General features: G+C 46.8%; 1 protein-coding gene across 1 annotated transcript in view; it reads right to left on the reverse strand.

The window, feature by feature from the left end:
• Positions 1 to 1057: 1057 nt before the first annotated feature.
• hivep1 (HIVEP zinc finger 1) overlaps positions 1058 to 19731 on the reverse strand; it is a 24490-nt gene continuing 5816 nt past the window's right edge. Inside the window, exons 2-8 of the mRNA XM_015031556.1 lie at positions 15091 to 15144; positions 8087 to 13716; positions 7226 to 7359; positions 6970 to 7145; positions 4745 to 4846; positions 3037 to 3494; positions 1058 to 2292 (exon numbers count right to left, since the gene is read on the reverse strand). Of these exons, the coding sequence (XP_014887042.1) occupies positions 1519 to 2292; positions 3037 to 3494; positions 4745 to 4846; positions 6970 to 7145; positions 7226 to 7359; positions 8087 to 13243 (6801 nt within the window). The 5' untranslated portion in view covers positions 13244 to 13716; positions 15091 to 15144 and the 3' untranslated portion in view covers positions 1058 to 1518. The remainder of the gene's footprint in view (positions 2293 to 3036; positions 3495 to 4744; positions 4847 to 6969; positions 7146 to 7225; positions 7360 to 8086; positions 13717 to 15090; positions 15145 to 19731) is intronic.

Below are 19731 nucleotides of genomic sequence, written 5' to 3' on the forward strand. Positions count from 1 at the left end.
AGTTGAGTAAAAACGTTTGACTACTCTACCGCTTTTATGTTTCTGTAATAAATTAGTTTTAGACCTGGAGAGAAATCCTGGATACATACATTACCTTTACTTTAAAAACTATTAGGTGCCTCGACTAGCAGCCAGGCTGGTCAGACACTGTTGCTGGACGGAACAGGAAGTGGTCATCACCAGACTGTTCCCATGGAATGATCCAAGCGCGATGAGTGCAATGTGAAAAAGTAATTACCCCCCCTAGTGGTAAGAGGCGTTGATGAAGTCTTTTCTGTTTCTGGATGAACTTTGACCTGCAGAACTGTCCTGAAGCAGTCACTTTGGAGGTTTTTCCAGCAGGAACAACCTCTTATACTGCAGCACATCGATTAGATTGAAGTCCATACTTTGACTAGGCCACTCCAAAAACAGCCTACTGAGGCAGCCTACTTCATGTCGTCAGACTGGTTCTGTTTGGGTTAATGCTGGAATCCAGAGGCCTAGTAGGAATCTATGGAAAGCAGTTTTATTCCAAATCAAACACTGTTACTGATAAATATTCAATATTTTAACAATATAAAATGTTAAAATATTAACCTTATTTTTTATTTTAGTATTTATATATTGATTCCATAATGGTGTTTTTATTTTGTAAAATTTTCATAGACTTTTAGTTTTTGGCTCCATTTCATTGAAGTCCGTGAAATAAGTTGCTTTACTAGATAAAAGCCAGAAAATAAAAGCACCGTTATGGAATTAATACTTAAATAAAAAAAATAAGGTAACCATTTCTTTAAATGTTTTATTTTAAGGAATATTTATTTGATTTTGAATGAAACAACTTTCCATAGGATGATGCCTCTGTGTGGCTGAGGAAACTAAATCAAAAAATGTGGTTCAAACATTTATAAGGGGGGTAAAAAGGTTCACAGCTGTATATGTACTTGTATATTAAATTTAAATGTATGGTTTATTTTTATCTAAATGCTACATAGCTGGATTTATTTACTTTTTAAATTCACAGTAAATAGTTAAATGATTTTGTTCAGTTTCTTCTAAAAGATGCTACAAGATGTCAAAAAGCTTCATAAACAAATATTTACTGATACAGTTAAGAATATTCATACAGCAATGTAAAGCTACCATAATGCACATACCTATAGACTTATGGATCAAAATGTGCACTAGATGGATTTTTAATAAATAGCTGAACAACATCTGTACACAAACATTTTTGCCTAATAATCCATAGAGAGTCACTCAAACATTAAGAAGTCCGTCGACGTTTACGGGTCAAATTTTCCTAAATAAATTTGAAATAAACACAAACAACCAGCGGATTATTTACATGGAACTCCAAAAAGGCACGATCGTCTTTACAGCATGTACAAAACAAACGGTTGGTCGTCGGACGATGATTGCACGTAACAACATCAGCATCTGTGCTTTGGAAGGAGAGCCGCGGCTCGAGTGTTTCAGTCCTTAAAAGTGACGAGTTACAAAAACAGAAGAGAAGAAGAAGAGGAGGCGGCGCCCTCAGGTGGCGATGACGAGTCGGTCTTCGTCATCGCTGGACGCCTCGTTGTATTCGTCCGTCAGCTTGGTTGGGCCAGCCGCCGGTTCCGGTCTGTCGGCGCCAGCTGCTGGGTTCTGCTGAGGAGGGATCCGTCCCTCCTTCTCCGCCGGCGGCTCTGGTGTCGCTGGCGGCTGGGCGTCGGTGCCGGGCGGCAGCGGGCTGAGGGCGGACAGCGACGGGATGATGGCCGGCAATGCGATGTTGACAATCTGCAGACCCGGCACCGGGTTCTGGGCGGCACCCTGTGGAGCCGGGCCGGGCGTCAGGACCTGCAGGCCCAGTGCGGCGTTGAGCGTCAGGCCCGGCGCGTTGGCCAGCCCCATCAGGTTGAGCGTCTCCAGGCCCGTCACCGGGCCCAGCGGGAAGCACGGCACCATGCCACCCAGCGCCGCCGGCCCGCCCTCCGCCTGATCCGGGGAGCTCGGCGCCGGCAGCGGGCTGGCGGCCCGGTGGATGACCCCCACCGCCGGGATGGTCAGCTGGACCGGCCCGGCCTGCAGCGGGACGAAGGCAGTCACACCAGCCGGAACCAGCTGGATCCCCCCGACCGGCAACATGCTGTAGGGTGACCGGGCCGGCTGCTGCGAGTGCAGCGGCAGGTGGCTGAACAGGTGAGTCTCTGCGGCCTGCGGCGCCGCCTGCAGGGGGAGCTGCAGCTGAGGCGTGTAGGACGTCTGGGTGCTGCGGTCCACCGGAGTGCTGGACTCACTGTTCACCGCTGGAGGTCCAGAATCCTGGAGAATCAGAACCAAGGTCAGCTGTGGTGTCACAGATAGACATATTAGCCTATACAAGGCTAGTGCTAACATATCTGTGCTAATGAACGGCAGAGAAAGAAGGAAAACCAGTGAGTGACCAGTGCAGGTATGCTAGTTGTTAGCCTATCCAGGGCTAACGCTAGTGAGGCCGGTCTTGTTACCCAGGGAAAATAACATTTAAGACATATATCTCCACAGAAATGTACAAACTTCATCCAGCTATCTGGCGATAAATTTTCACTTTCTCATGATAGACGAAATAAAACTATCTAGCTAGCTAGTGTGTGTTAGCAGTGACTTGGCAGTAGCCTCAACCACCTTGGGTCACAGAAGAGTACGACTCAAACTTTTAGCTGACAGAGAAAGTCTGGCAGAAGAGAAAAATACGTCAAATATTAAAGAAAAACTTTAAAACCTGTTATTAATTAGACAACTTACTTTTTAACATGAATTTAAGACTTTTTAAAGATGTGCAAACATCCTGGTTACCGATTCCAGGACATCAGATCAGCATAGAAATAGCCTTTTGCTACAGGAAAGTAGCCACCACTGCCATAGTCTTACTTTTGGCACTAACGCTTCTCCATACAGAGCGCTGAGGTGGAGGGTTTGATCACCTGGTGCAGCCTGAGAGGAGGTCTGTGGCGGCGCCTTGCATGCAGGAGTCACAGGGGGAGAGAGAAGGAAAAGGAGAGGAAGGAGGGAGCATGAGCGTCTCACCTGGACCAGTCTGGAGCCGCGGATCGGCGCCGGTGGACTAATGGGTCCGTCAAAGTCTGGGTAGTCGATGGACATCTGCCTGCAGGGCGACACAGGGCTCATCATGTGCACCGAGTCCGAGTCGGAGGGGCAGCAGTCGGAGGTGGCGGTGACGGGCGGGGAGGAGGGAGCGAACGGGGCGGGGCCGGTCCCTGGGACGCAGTCTGAGGGTTTGAGGGGGTTTGAGGGGAGAGACACAGCGCTGATGGACATCTGGGCGAGCAGCGCGCTGGGCGGGACGTCAGCCTCCTTGGAGGAGGCATGCTGCGGGCTGGCGGACACCGAGGGGTTGGTGGACAGGCCCGACTCCACCTGGCTGTCCTCCTCTTCCTCATCGTCGTTCTCCTCATCGTCAGGCCCGTCCGAGTCGTCGCCGTCCGAGTCCTGGCGGTCGGTGCTGCTCAAATGACTTCGGTCACCTGAAGCAGAAAAACCTCATGAGTCAACGTCAACACTGAATGTTTCCTGTCAAACGATGCAAACAGAGCGTCTGATTATTTTATGGTAAAAATGACAATATTCCAGTCCTGAACCGGAGGAACGGACCGGGCCACTGATGCAGTGTAGCACCTCAAGGTTTGATCATACCAGCCCTGTTCAGTCCACTTCAACCCAACTGCAGTCCATTTTCCAAGAAAGTCCGGTTCGGTTTGAGAAGTGTGAATGCTAACTGACCTCTGACCTCTGGTCCTGCAAACTTCAGTCTGGGTTCCATTGAAGTGAACTCTGGTTTGGTTTGAATGTGAACGGCAAGCGGACCGGAGACCGCTCCAAAAGCAGGAAGTGGACTACAGCGCAGGGCATTCTGGGTAAATACAGCCAAAGCTAACATGCTAGCCTAGCGCTTGCAGCAGAAATGACTCATTGTCTTTAGCCAAAGACCAAAGAGAAATCTTCCAACACTAAAATCTGACGCCTCCATCTTGTTTCCATCTGGTGAAGAAGGAAGTTGCTCTCAGTGTCTTCAGAGGTTTTAGTGTTGTTTCCTTCAGTGGTTCTTGGTGCAGCGCCCCCACAGGCCAGGAGGGGAACAGGCTGCTTGAAGGGTTTGGATCATTTAACACAAAATGTAACATATGTTGCAATTTTTGTTCCAGTCGAACTGAGTCTATCAGACCATCGGGCGGGAAAACTTCATTAGTTATAGAATTCTGACTGAATAAAAGGTTGAGACTTTGCACAAGTGATGCTGTTGGGGCTCCAGCTTCCCCTGGAAAGATAACCATAGCAACAAGTGACTCGGCATCTTCTCTGGCTTTTTGACTGCTGCACCTGTGGTTTAGCACCACCTCAGCCTAAATAAAACAGTAAACTGGAAGGAAGGATTTAGGGTTTGGATTAGGATTGGAAGAGGGTTGGAATTGGGATTTGAATTAAGGCTGGAAGGAGGAAGCCCCTCGGCTCCATTACGGGCAGGAGAGGAAAAACAAACTCGGACCAGAGAACGCTCTCAGACAACTTGCTCTCCTTTTCTAAATTTAGACGCAGCAATTTCCTCTTTCTGAGCACTGTGCTTGCCGCCCACATGGCCTCCGAGTTACCAGAGGAAGAAGCTGCTTTTAGAGTTCCTAATTAGACTGAGGCAAAACTATTGATCCGCATAGCAACACCAGCCGCCTCTCAGTCCTGCTGAGCGTTCTGCTAGAGAAGCCAGTCATGGCGTTCGTACCAGAGTCCTCTGCATCCGGGTCCTCCACCGCCCCGGCCGGCACCCCCATCTCCATGCACTTCTTACTGTGGGCCTTGGACTTCATGTGCTTGGTCAGGTTCCCTGTAGACAGAGCCAGAGAGAGGTTACAGGTGGAAGAGATGGAAAGGAGCTTACATAATTGGGCGCTCTGTTTGGGAAAGCTGAGGAACTGATGAAGACATTTTTAAAGGGACGTGGGCTGCTGACTCTGGGTTCTGTTCTGCAACGCAGCGTGGGAAGTTTGATCAGGACCGGTGAATCATAGCTGGAGACGGTGGAACCACATCTTTCATTTTTACAGCCTGGAAAGAGCTGGAGTCGCTGCGTTAAAGTAAATGTGACGGCCATGCACGGCTTCTGCTGCACATGCTCAGTGCAGGAAACCTGCAGCTCATTCCAGCTTTCTCTTTGAAACCAATCGAATTCAGATCTGAGGATCAGCAAACATGAAAGCTTCTTTTCGACAGCTTTATGTACACCTAAAACTATTGGACATAAATTTAAGCTAATTTATGGTCTAAAATTGACTGTCTTCAAAAATGAATATTTTTAATGACTAACAACTGAAAGGTTTAGTATTGTGTATGTTGCTGGCACAAAGTGCCATTTTATAGCACAATTAACTATGTTATCTTCAGTTGCTTTAAAAACTATCAAATATGTCTTAAAGAAATTTTACTCCTTTATTTAACACCTTGAAATTGGGCCTCTGTCTCTTTAAGAAGCTCCTTCTTTTTCTGGAGCTCCGCCTCCAGGAAGTCATCCCAACAGGGCTCCTCTATTAACCCTTTAACAACGTTTTTACCAGCGTTGCTCTTAGAAGCAGCTTCTATAATGAGCCCAATAGTTCCTCCAGGTGTTTGCTAATTGCTGCTGGCTAGTCTGAAGGAGCTGAGTTGCAGGGGAGGGCTCCACTGTGAGGAGGAGCTGCACCTCGAAGGCGGGGCTAGGTCCGCCCAGATGTTTTGCAGCTGAATCGAGATTAAAGGATTTGTCAAACATGCATGAAATAATCGAGGCAACAGTCCAGAAAATAAAATTATAACACGATGTAAAGCTCAATAAATACTGCCCCTTTAAGAAGATAAAAAGCTTTAATTAGTCAGAATTATTTACGTTTATGACCTTCACATTGTGAGTCACTCACTTTTATAAAGTTTATTCCAGCTCTGCTTCTTCCCTGGGTTTTATTTTGGTAACACCCAAAGACCATCACTTATCCTGCTTTAAAAACTTCCTGAATACGCCCCTGGTCAGGAGTCTGAAGTTTGCATTTAATATAAACAATATTCAGGGATTAACACCTTTAAATATTTTAAATGTGACGCACTAAATTAAAACTCACTCAAATGTCTGACGAACGTTAATAAATGACGTTATTAATTCAAACTCTTGCTTGTTCTGCTTCGCTTCTAACTCTGTGCCACAATCCGTAACGTGATGTGAAGTCATACACAGACCTGCTGAGGAAAGTTGTTACCATGGAAACGGTCCTAAATGATTCAGCTCCCATCTGTCACCTGAAGTCTCTGCTCCAAGACTGACACAACTACCACAGACTTTGGTCACAATGTTGTCGGACATCAGAAAAATAATTCGTTGCAAGTTTTTTTAAACAAATTGCAGCAGATTTGTTACATGGAGAAGCGCTGAAGTTTTCAGGAGTTTTTTAATGGCACAATATTTATAATATATGTTATATGTAGTATAATATATTTGCAAGGTTAAACTAGAAACACATCAGTCAACATGTCAGATAATTTAAAGTTTTTTCAGTCAAGATTAATTAAACTCAACTTAGCACCTTGCTTGAATAAAGCGCTCGGAACAACAAGCGTCTTTAACAGTGGCCTTTTGCAGCTAATCCTCCTGGTAGAAGCTGGAACTGACTGTCTTCTCCAGAACATTTCTGAAATAAAAATCTGTTTTGTGGGGTGCTGCAGGGTAAAAGCGCAGCCCAGTCCTCGACGCAGCTGTCACAGGTTCAAGTCCTGGCCTGATGACCTGCATGTCTAATTATCCTCTTTCCTGTCTGACCACCCTCAAATAAAATAGAGCCAAGAAAGCTTAAAAAATAAATATATAAAAAATTTTTTATTGGTCTGACATATAAACCTATTTTCTAAGAATCTGCTTTGCTACCAAGTAAAAAAAGGTGAAACCCAGACAAATGGTCATCCTGTACTCAGCCTGAGGGCTCTTACCTTTCGTCTTAAAGGAGAAGTTGCAGTGGACACAGTGGTACGGCCGCACATCTGAGTGGGTGCGGATGTGTTTGCGCAGCATGCTGGGCTTCTTGCAGCGAATGCCGCACTCCTCGCAGATGTATTTTCCTCGTCCGCGGCCGCGCACGTACACATACTCCTCATTAGATTTGTATCTGTGGGTTTGAGGGGTCAATATGAAATCCATGAGGCGACAAGAAAACCTCTGCAAAGATAATCACAGAGCAAGTCTTACCCTCCGTCGAAAATTTTGACGCGCCGTGGTTCTGCCGAAGGGGTCACCTCTTTGTCTGAATCGTTACTGGTTTGAGGTTCTGGTTGTAGCTTACTTCTCGGTTCTGTTGACACAGACTTCTGGGCAGCCAGAACCTGAAGAAGGTAAAGTCAAATTTATTCAACTGAATAAAATCAATGGTGGGTACCGCAAGCTACAAAGCTTGCTATGCCAACCCTGAAGTACTAATCATAAACGTTAGCATCGCTAACACCAAAGAGTTACACCAACAGAGTATCAGAAGCTAATGGCTAACGCACTAATTTCAACCATTCATGTTTCATTGACACATCTACCGTATGGTTTGTGCTTCAGGCAGTGATTCTTTGGAACAGACATTTCACTCATAATTTCAGTTTTTTAGTTGTTTAGTATTGCTAACTCCGTTGCTGATTTTTCCTGACTGGCATGGTCAGAAAGCATGCAGGACATCAGTAGATTTTAATGTGTTTATTGGTGCATGCTGGGTATAAACATTTTCTGAACCGTGTCATCGTTGGAGAACTTGAGGAATATTAACAGAAACGCTCTCAAAGACGTTCATGTGTGTTAATTTTTGTATTAATTTGTTCCTTTCTTTACAGAAAAAGAAAGTGATGAGAGGAAATGGAAGTCCTGCATAAACAATAAGAACATGAGTATAAACGTCTTATTACTATAAGAAGTAACAGTTGATAACACAGATGTTAAATTTTAGAATACTTTACTTTGCTGTTTTGTTAACTTTCATTTGAATAAACATGTTCAAAGTTGCCAAAGCGCTAAACACAAGCTTAGCTACGCCATTGGTGGAAGTGTCCGATATTTTAAAAAGGGACCCACCCGGGGCATGATGTCCTTCAGTTTGCCTGAGTACGACAGGATGTCTGACTTCCCGCTCGTCTTTATAGCAGAGGTGTAGCGGATTTTCTTGGAGCTCTGCTTGGAGTCAAACAGAGACATCACCACCTTGGTGGGTAGCCCCAGGGGGTTGAGATTGTTGGGGTTTACAGTCCAGGAAGCATAAGCTGATGTCTTCAGGCCAGTCTGCTGGACATGCAGAGGTTTTCTCTTCATCAGGAAACACCATGTGAAGGTGGTAGTGGTCTTTAAGCTGGGAAAAGACAGGCGGTGGGTGTCCTTGGTGTTCACCATCGATACCGATGTGGTCAGTTTCCCCTGACCGGAGTGGAAACTAGCAGGTCGGATCAGGGATTTGGCCGGGGACCATCTCTGCTCCTCAGTTTTCTCCTGGGGCTTTAGGGAGGTGTTGGGCATGGAGGTGTCCTGACTCCCTGTTGTAGTAGTGAGAACAGCCTCTTCCGGAATCACACTTCCTTTGTCTTTATCCAGTCCAGAACCATCGGGTGACATGGGTTTCACATCATCTGTGGCCTCTGAGTCCTTCTCAGAAGCTGTCTTAACGTCAGGCAGAGGAGGCGCTTCGGTCTCAATGGGGCTGTCCGCCGGTTCTGTTGTGCAAACCTGCCGAACGAGCATCAGTTTCCTCTGTCTTGTCACTTCAGACATCTTTGAATTGAGGTAACTAAGAGATCTTCCATCTGTCAGACAGGCCACCCCATGCTCATCCTTGGCCCGTTTCTGGTGCTTCTCCATGTAAATATCCAGACTGTTGGCAGGGGAAAGCATGCGCTTACTGGAAGCAGTGGGTTCCTGCTGGGGACAAAGTGTTACTGAAGCTAGTTTCTGAGTGCAGAAGGAAGGGACCTGGTCTGGATGATTTGGAGGAGCGTCTTTCTTTGCTGTCAGCACAACCTGGGGGTTGGTCTCAACACTGCTGTGAGATGATGAAGGGCTGCTTTTATTGGACATGGAGGAAGAAGAGTGCATCTGCTCATGAGTGATTAGGATCTGGGGCAGTGGAACAGGTCCTGGTTGAGTCTTCTGCTGCTTGGCTGTCTGGGTCTTGATCTCAGATGCTTGCTGACTGGCAACAAAAACATTCTGTATTACATCTGATGATTTGGGAATGCTGAGTATGGGATTGGCTATTGGAATAGTTAAAATTGGCAATGCAATCTGAGTCCCCTGCGCACAAGAGAAGGAGAATGTTTGGCTTGATCTCTGAGGGCACTGGAGTTGGTATTTGGGAACAAAACATTTCTTCTCTTCAAAGATGGATGTCTTGTTTTGGACACTTTCCCGACCCACGGTGATCTGGCTGAGCGGCTGCTGGATCTTCTGGGTAATTTTAACCCTTGACGTTTGATGCCAAGGGTGTGGAAGACCATGGACCTGTGGCAGCTGAGTCGGACTACCTAGATTAATACTTTGCACCATTTGCTCATTCTTTTGCAGGGGTGCCTCTGTAGGATGAAGTATGAATGGCTGAACTGTGGGGCGTCTGCTGGATATGTGAATCTGCTGGGATCTGTTCTGTGGAAAAGAGCTGACGTTTGTGATGGGAGCTTTGTCTGCAGGGATGATGGTTTTCCGCACAGGCTGCTGGCTTTCTGGGCCTATCTTTAAAGACATCTGTCGAACCAGTGGCCCACGCCTCCTTTCAATAAGCGGTATCTGGGAGAGTTGTCCAGTCTTTGGCTGAGCAACAGGTGACAGAGACCTGCTGGGAGACACATTTCCACAATCAAAGGATTTGCTACGATAATCACTTGAAATTTCCACAGAAGGCTGTGTACAGGTGATTTGCTCAGATGCGGCACGCCTCATGATTCCAGGCACACCAAGGGTGTTGAAAGCTGCTGACAGACTTTGGGTATCCGGGACTTTGCCAGAACTCTCGGCTCTGGATGGACTTTCAGATCGAGAGAGCTCATCTCTGTCGAAAGAGGCAGAGATGCTGGAACAACGAGAGAGACTGCTATCTCTGCTGAGGCTGCGTGAGAGAGTAGACTCAAAGCTGGATTCCCCTGAGGAGTGATCCATTTGAGCCAACCGAATCCTTTTCTTTTTTGGGGGAAGTTTCTCTGCCGGTAACTTTGATAAGCTCTCGCTTCTCTGTGGCCAGTTGAACTGATCTGGAGGCTTGTCTGCTGGTTCGGCAGCCTGTGTCTCATGCTCCCTGTCTGAATCCTCTGTGACTAAAATCTCAGGGACCTGGATGTTGCTTTGGCGAACAAGACGAGACTGATGGACAGGTGTGGAGTTAACACTAAGCCTGCCATCATTGCTTTGCTCGTTTCTTTGGTTTCCATAATCAGTACTGGAGGATTTGGTCATTTTTTCATGGTAGGTCTCGGTGGAGCCAGCTGCTGCTCCTTCTATGTTGGCTTCACTCAGGGAATCCTTCTCCATGGTTATAACTGGAGATACCCGATCCACAGAGTCCGTCTCAAATGAGCTGTGGCTGGTCAGAGAGTTGGTGTGTTTAATCACTGACGTCCCACTGCCCTGCCTAGGTAGCTCTCCCTTCACCGAGCTGCTGTTCTGGGTTTCTCTAATGGGCGACAGTCTGGAATCTGTATTCATCCCTCGTGCTACAAGCTGGATCTGAGGTAGCTTTGGCTGGTTGTTTTTGGGCTGGACCTCTACTATTAGAGCATGTCGAGAGAACGTCCTATTGGTAGGATCTATTGGAGACTTCAAACTAACTGAGCATGGTGGGATGGTGTCAGTTGGAGACTGATCGTCCTCATCACCAACACTTTTCATTTTCCGCCTCTTCCTGATTGATGTCTGTTGATCTAGTATCCCTGAGCCGATTGTTGACCTCGGGATGATTGGGTGTTGTACGCTGACATGAAAAACATCTTGATCACTTTCTTTAACAACCACTGGCTTGTTCTTTGGGGCACGAAGTTCTGAGCAGTAGAATTTCTTATGAGTTTCAAAGTTCTCCAACTTCCTGTACCGATTCCGACAGGTTTCACATTCGTACATCGTGCCTTTGTTTTGTTGCGGCTTCTTGTTTCTGTCCTGACCGTGTTCAAATGACTTGCTCCTCTGCATCAAGTCAGCGGAGACGCTCGGGCCATGATAGCCGTCATCCATGGAGCGAACAGAAGGGAGGCCATGACCCTCACTTGTGGAAAAATCTTCCACTGCTACTTGTCTAACCAAAGTGCGAGAATGCATGGCAGGGTTTGGAGTTGGTGGTGCTGATGAGAATACCTCATCATTTAGGGAACCAATTTTATCATCAAAGGATTGACAAACCCTCAGAGGGTGGGGGATGGGAGCAACGTTGACAGGTAGGGCTGAATGTCCGGGTGTGGTGGGCATGGAGTTACTTCGTGTTATTGGCAAGCAGTCCATTGGAGGGTAGGGAGAAGGAACAGAGAGCAGGAACACTGGCTTTGACTTGTCTGTGGGGGTGAATGGGGACTTAGGGATGTCTGAGCTGGAACTTGACCGCCTTCCCATCGGTTTTAAATCAAACTGAAATGAGTCTTTGAAGATGTATGATTTTGGGGAGTCAATGCTGCCTCTTCTGGACAGAGAGGTCCTCCGTGGCTTAACGCTATCCAGCTGTTTGTTATCCACCACTGCTTCATTGTCTGATATCAGCTTTGAAATGCGCTCTTCCAGGGAGCGGGCACTGGCTTCCAGTGGTGGCCGCATTTGTCTTTCTGGGGGTCGTGTTTTTTGCTCAGCTGCAACATGCATTACAGTCGCAGCCAAGGCAGGGATGCTGGGAAGTGTATTCTTGGCAATGTCAGGGTCTACTGGGGGGATTATCTTTACAAAGGGACTTGTCGGGCTCATGGCCTGGTCGGCGCTTTCAGAGCGAGAGAAGTAACCAGAATCTGTGCTTCCTAAACTGCGGGGACTGAGCAAACACTTGGGCTGCTGCTGCTGAGAGAAGTCTGTAGCTTGCTGGCGCTGAAGTTGAGCATGCCCACCCAACAGGGGAGACTTGCACTGCTGGTCTTCATCCTCACTTACAGTGTCCAGTGAGGGATTCGTACCTTCCACCTCCTTCAGGGAGGACAGGATGCCTGATCTCAGATTTGTAGCCTGAAATTCTCTTTGCCTTTGAGCAGCAGCTTGCTCAGGTGCAGCACCTGTAACTCTTGGACTATCTGCCCTCAGAGGAGACGCGTTAACCGGATACACAACAACTTTTGGAAGAGCTGCCGTCACTTTAGGTTCATGGACCCTCCGACTTGGGGAGGATCTTACTGGTGAGTTCAGCTCTACGTGCGTAATGCCTGCACCTTGCAAACTGTTGTCAGAGGAAGCAGCTGTGCAGCTCTGCGTAGAATCTGGATCCAGGTCGGCGGTGCTACCTTCTTCATCACTGTCAGCACTCTCCTCTGCCTCTGAGTGTGTACCAGCAGCTTTGTCCGATTCTTGAGACAATGATCCCCCTCCAGATTCAGAGCGTGCCATGAGCCCCAGCTTTATAGCATGAGCGTGGGATTTCTTGTGCTTGTATAAGTTGCTCTTGGTTTTGAAGGAAAAGCCGCAGGTGACGCAGGGATATGGGCGCTCTCCTGTGTGAGATCTGATGTGTTTGAGCAGCACGCTGGGTTTTGCACACGCCCGGCTGCAGTATTCACATACATATTTTCCGGGCTTTTTAAGTTTTTGGTCCTTGGCAACCTGCTCAGCACCGAAGTTCATGACAGTGGTCATTTGCATCTGGTTGCTGCTCGGCGTTACTGGAACCTGAATGGTGCTGGGAACACTGGCAGGAATAGACTGGCATGTTTGTGCTACTGGTGGTTGGCTTTGGGGCAAAGCATTGGTGCCCATTGGAGCTGGTGGTCCGGTGCTAAAGTTCATGTGCAAATTGGGTTTTTCTGAATTTGAAGCAACTGGCACAAACTGTGGTGCACCCTGCTGAGATGTCTGCAGATTTCCCTGCAGAGCTGCTGCAATGCCAATGACGTTCCCCTGTTTGTCAATGTAATAGGTCTGCATGTGGGGAGGCTGCGTCTGGAGAGCTATGTTGACCGCAGGGAGAGGAGTTACTCCTCCTCTGAGCTGAGGATGGAGAGAAGCAGGTGTTTTATTGATGGCCATGGCCTGCGAGGGGCTTTTCCTCTCAGTCAGCGTACTGAAGTCAGGCTCCATCGCCTTCAGCAGGACGTCCAGAGGGTCGCTGCTGCGGTACGACTCTCCCACGAAGCCGTGCTCTGGGCTCTTGCCGTCTTTGGCAAGAGGCTCTTTGGCAGTAACCTGCAGGCTCTCCTTGCTGTCCGAGGGATCACGTGACGGAGGCCTAGAAGACGTCCCCTCTTGCTTCACCTTCTCAGCATCAGAAAAATGGGACCCCTCCTCGAGGGATGCTGCAGTTTGTACAACATTTCCTGGGTCTTCTTTTCTGTTTGGAGATGTTGGTGGATTGCTGGAGGGGTGGGTGGGGAAGGAGGAAGGTGTCGTGTCTTTAGGTGACGAGTCATGGGCTGCAGCTTCACATGATTTTGACTTCAAGGGCTTCTTCACGGGAGATTTGGGATTTTTCTTCAGCTGATTTTCTCCAACAATTTTTTTCCTCTTCAGGCCTTTTATGCTGTCCGCAGCCCTCTGACTGCTCTCAGACACGCCTGAGGAGACAGAAACAAACATCGTTGGTTCAGAAGTCAGCTATCATTCAGAGTATTCTACAGTCCTGATCAGAAAACAAAAATATGCTTCGTCAGCTGAAAATCTGAGTCACCTCCCGATCAGCATTATAACTCATGTTCTTTCCCTCAACCCCACTAATTTGTTACAAAATCTGAAAGAGACTTTTATAAGAAAACTCTTTAAAGATATATTAAAGTTTCTGGTGTGTCTAACAGTCGTTCTGGTTCTGTGAAGCAGCTGATCAGAACCCTGCAGCCTCAGCACCGGACCGGGCCGGGCTTTTTCAGGACACGGTTACGTAACGCTCGCTGTGCTCCGTCACAGTTTCCTGGCCTGTGATGGTGTTTCCCAGGATGAGCTCAGGGGGCCTTTAAGTTCTCTAGACATAATTAGATTAAGGAGTGCCTGATCTTCCCTAACTTAATCTGTTCTTCAGGCAAGCTGTGCATGAACCCTCAGCAACAGATAAACACCGTCTCAGAAACGGTTTCAGACACAAAACAGGAGCATCAGGCAGGAAACTGGATGTCTGCAAACATCTGCTGGTCTTCATCTGCCTGCGTCGACCAACTGGACCGGTTTTAATGATTTCATCATCAATCAAAGAGAAAATGTCTGTGTTTCACTGATAACAGCCGTGTAGATTAACACTCCTATAGCTGCTTTTTTCATAAACCAAATCTAGACATGAAGGAAAACAGTTTGTTCAGGAAGTGAGGAAATAATAAATATTAGATGATTAAATAAAGAGCAGCAGCTTTTTTCTTTCAAATTCAAACATTTACTGTAGAAACTGAAAAAGCAGCTTTCAAAAGAGGAATAAATCCTAACCATCCAGGCCTTGTGTGGAAAAGTATTCACCCCCTAAACCTAATAACTGCTGTTTCTCCCTCTGCAGCTGCAGCTGCCATCAACTGTTTCTAAAAACTTTAACCTCACTGGAAGAATAATGAACGTGCAGGTTTCTGATTCGGGTCAAATGTTTTCTAAATATTCATTTATTTTGGTCTATAAAATGTTTTCAGTTTCTTCAACAAAAACTTTTTCCAAAACATTTCAAGATTTCTCCGGTCCAAGTAAGTTTTAGTGTGAAAAGTCGCTGGATGTTTCCTGTCCGTCTCTTTATGACAGGAGCTGCGGTGCTTTAGGTTCACTACCCATCAGAATACTAAACCTCTCGGATGAGGCTGAAGCTTCTCCTACTGGAAACCAGTTAAGCCCTCAGGCCACTCCCACAGAGCCCCACAGGAAAACAAACTGGGAGCAGTGGCTGCTGCAGAAACATGTTTAGCTCCTGCTGGGTGTGGAAACTCTCCAGTCCACCCTGACGGAGCGGTACAGTTGGTTCTTACCTTCCTGTGAACCTTTTGGATCTTTCAGCTCCTTCTGCGCCTCTTCGATTTTGTCTGCAACAGAGAAGCAGAGACATTTTCAGCGGCGCTGCAGAGACGATGCTGCTGCTTCCCACGCCGCTGCAGCAACACGCATCAAAACACGCTGCTGCATCGCTGCATGCTGGAAAACACCCAGCTCTGGTTCTGGTTCTGCCTGGTTCCAGCATGCAGCAGGTCAGCAGCCTGGTTCTGTCTCACCCAAACGGACCGATACACCGACCGCTCCTGGAATTATTGATGTGAGGCGCAAAGAGGAACCAGGGGCTGAAAACTTTAATGTTCACTAAGCGGTTCTGATCCAACCGGATGGAGATGAACCAGAGGTTCTGCTGTAATCTGTGGTTCTGAACTGGTTCTGGTTCTAGTGATGCTAACCGGCACTGGTACCATAAAGCTCAAACACTCAGCTGGTCCAGTTGTAGATCAGGTAGCAGAACCAGAACCAGCGCCTCCATTCCGACAGGAAGTTCGACACGCTCCGACAGGAAGTTCGGCACGCTCCGACAGGAAGTTCGGCACGCTCCGACAGGAAGTTCGGCACGCTCCGACAGGAAGTGCGACACGCTCCGACAGGAAGTTCGGCACGCTCCGACAGGAAGTGCGATACGCTCCCACAGGAAGTGCGACACGCTCCGACAGGAAGTTCGACACGCTCCCACAGGAAGTGCGACACGCTCCGACAGGAAGTTCGACCCGTTACGGCAGGAATCTAAACCATCCCTCCATCCATGCCTAGATCTTTTCATCTTACACTCGTTTATCCTCCATCTGTTCTTCCTCTGTTCTTGGGTTCTATCTGTAGGTTCTGTAGAACCAGAACCGTCTGAACTTCATTGTTTCTGTAAAAGATGAAATCTGAACCTGGATATTTCCTAGAGGAGCGTTTATATTTGAACCAACGCGTCTCATTAAAGTGATGAATGTTGTTAAACTGGACCGGTTCTGACAACCCGACTCATGAAGTACTGACAAACACAACAGAGGTTCTAGGAACCTAAGCTGGTCTCTGTTAGTTTGGTTTCAGAACTGGATCAGTTCTGCAGGAGAAACCAGAAACAATTTGTCCCCTTTTCATTTAAACCTGAAGATTTTGCAGAAAAGAGAAAAATTTTCTCCTCCACCCAGGAAACCCTGAAAACATCCTGGAACAAAAACGCTCCTTCACACACAAACACCAACAGGAGGGAAGAAAGCAGGATGTTCCCAGATTCCCAGATCCGTGCCAGGAAACTCTGGAGTGGAGGAGGTCAGTGGATTATGTCATCCTGTGTGTGTGTGTGTGTGTGTGTGTGTGTGTGTGTGTGTGTGTGTGCGTGCGTGTGTGTGTGTTCCGACAGGCACACCCTCCTCCGTCTCTCTCTCCAGCGATTACATAACGCCGTCCCCACCCTGAACTGCAAAACACAGGAATCCTGCCAGCAGAAAACCAGCGACCAGCGTTTGTTTACAAAACGCAGCGACAACGGGAAGCTGCTGCTTCAGAGATCTGATGCACACCAGATCCCTAACACACAGCGGATCCCTAAGACACAGCGGATCCCTAAGACACACAGCAGATCCCTAAGACACACAGCAGATCCCTAAGACACACAGCAGATCCCTAACACACAGCGGATCCCTAAGACACACAGCAGATCCCTGACACACACAGCAGATCCCTAAGACACACAGCAGATCCCTGACACACACAGCAGATCCCTAAGACACAAAGTGGATCCCTAAAATAAACAGCAGATCTGTTCCTTTAACCAAAGATCCTCTGGATAAGAAAATCATCAAAAACACAAAATGTGAGAAACTTCAGAGCGAGAAGGAGTTTAAAATTCAAAACCACAGATTTATGCACATTTCCTCGTCTGCATGGCGTCTCTGGTGCCTCCATATTGGACCCGGAATAAGAACCGGGCCGGTTCTGCAGATCAGAACCCTCTGGGATCATTTCTCCCCAGCAGCTGGAAACCACCAGGTATGTAAACAACGCTGGGCTGGAAGCACATCATTATTATTCCCAAGATGATTAAAATAATAATAAATAAAACAATAGTAACAAAAATGTAAAAATAAAATTAACAAAAATAACAATTTTAAATAAAACTATTGAATTTAATGTAAATAAATAAAAATAAGAATAAAAAAATAAAATTATTAAATGTAATTCAATAAATGCAAAGAAAACAAATATATAATTAATTAAAGTAAATAAATAAAGATTAAAACATAAAGGGATTATTCCCCAGAGGGAAACATCTAAACCGTCCCAGAAGATTCAGCCCAATGTCAGAGCGTGAAGCTCGGAGAAACGACGTGAAACCCCAGAGCTCCAACTCCACAGGCCTCAGTTAGCAGGTCAAAGGTCACGACCCTGAATCCACATGGCTGCTTGGAAAGGTTGAAGCAGAAAGCCTCTTCTCTCTAGAAACAAGATGGCCGCCGGCCCGAGGCTCGCAGAGCTGAACCTGATGGACAACGTCCTCTGGACAGAATCAGGACGGACAGAACAAGCTGTAAGCACGGTGGTGGAGGGGTGATGGTGTGGGCTTGTCCTGCAGCCTCAGCACCTGCACTGTTTGATTCCTCTGCTGTCCAAAGGGTTCCTGCTTGGACCAAACCGGGTCGCCAGCAGAACCAGGAACCCAAACAGCAGCGTGTTGTTAAATCTGCATCACAACTCTGAAGCTGTGGCCTAGTCAAAGTTCAGACGTTCAAAGAGCCGAGCTGAAGCCTGGATGAACTGAAGCGTTAGAAGAACGGATTCCTGGTGGACGGGATCAAACTGCAGATCATTAGAGGCTAAAAACTGAAGCTAATCTGATTTATCTGCAGCTTCTCATGTTTGTTCGTTTGGACTCGATTTTTCCCATCAGGTGCGGCTGCAGGATGAGATTTGTTAAATAATTCAGAGACGGAGTGGGAACAAATGTAAAGTGAGAATAAAAAGTTGAGCGCTGGAGTTTGAGCCGATCTCGCTCTGCTGTGAGGACGTGAACAGAATGACGAGCGCCGCCCAAACCTGCAGCTCTCAATAATGCATAGAGAGAGCGAGAGGCGGGTCCGGGTCCGGGCGTCGCCTCCGAGCAGCAGCAGCAGAAGAAGAAGGCATCTGGCTGTGGCTCCTCTGCAGAGGTTTGCTGCTGAACGCGCGCTGCTGCCCCCGCAGGAAGCTGCAGGCCGCTGATTATGGGACTGCGTGGGCTCCCAGTTAAAACCTGAAATAACGAGAAGCGGAGCGGGCGGCTAGGAGTGTGTGGGGGAAGAATATGAAAATCAACTCCTCCAGCTCCCTCTGACTGCAGCTGCCACAATTATGAAACATTTGTAGAGGAGCTGCTGTCGTAGCATGACTGCAGCTAACAGGTCAGAGCGTTTCTACCGGCTCTGCTGTGAATGTGAGAGCAGGAAGGTGGGATTAGTTTTCAGGGTGGGATTAGTTTTCAGGGTGGGATTAGTTTTCAGGGTGGGATTAGTTTTCAGGGTGGGATTAGTTTTCAGAGTGGGTTTAGTTTTCAGAGTGGGATTAGTTTTCAGGGTGGGATTAGTTTTCAGGGTGGGTTTAGTTTTCAGGGCGAGTTTAGTTTTCAGGGTGGGTTTAGTTTTCAGAGTGGGATTAGTTTTCAGGGTGGGTTTAGTTTTCAGGGTGGGTTTAGTTTTCAGGGTGGGTTTAGTTTTCAGGGTGGGTTTAGTTTTCAGGGTGGGTGTAGTTTTCCACCCCTGAAGTAATAAATAAATCTTTACATCTGCCAACATGATTTCCAGCAGCGATCAAATCATCATGAGCCTGAATCTGTGGAACCAGTAAAACCTGCAACAGCAACTATTTATGTAAATATATGTGTGCATATTATTAATTATGATTATTATATTCTGGATGGTCACTGATCCATGTAGGGTCAGAACTATGCATAGAACTATTTTCACTAGGAGAGAATAACTTTGGGCAACTTTGGAACATTTAGATTCTCCTAAATAAATTATTCCAGATAAATCGAAAGCACTAATTAATTTGCTCGGCTGTTTTGTAAAGTTCCAGCTGAATAAAGTTCAGTATTTGGGTTTTGGTCACCAGCTGAAGAGTTTATTTTCATGCTCTTATTTTGAAGTCTGTCAGGGCAGCAGTTTGGATTCCTCTCCTCAAATCTTCCTGCTTCTGTCAAACAGCTGAAAACTTCTATATAGAAACTGTAACGTTGTTCTCTGAGGAGGCGGCCTGCAGAAAGGTGGCGCTCTCTTCGTAAAAACAAAAGGGAGGACGCAGGGATGGAGTAATCCCACCCAAGCCTGGATTTAAATATGGAAAAAAAAATTCTCAGTTTGTGATTTTGCTCCGTAAAGCAGACTGCAGTAGATCACGAGGATCCGACAGGCTGAAGCAGAAATCAGTTTGAATAATTATGCATCAGTTTGAATCGTTATGAATCATGAATCGTTATGAATCAATTATGAATCGGTTTGAATAGTCATGAATCGGTTTGAATCGTTATGAATCATGAATCGTTATGAATCAATTATGAATCGGTTTGAATCATTATGCATCGGTTTGAATTGTTATGAATCATGAATCGGTTTGAATTGTTATGAATCATGAATCAGTTTGAATAATTA

This window comes from Poecilia latipinna, unplaced genomic scaffold (assembly GCF_001443285.1).
Source record: "Poecilia latipinna isolate Pla-1442-1.1 unplaced genomic scaffold, P_latipinna-1.0 Scaffold211, whole genome shotgun sequence".
NCBI classification, from domain to species: domain Eukaryota; kingdom Metazoa; phylum Chordata; class Actinopteri; order Cyprinodontiformes; family Poeciliidae; genus Poecilia; species Poecilia latipinna.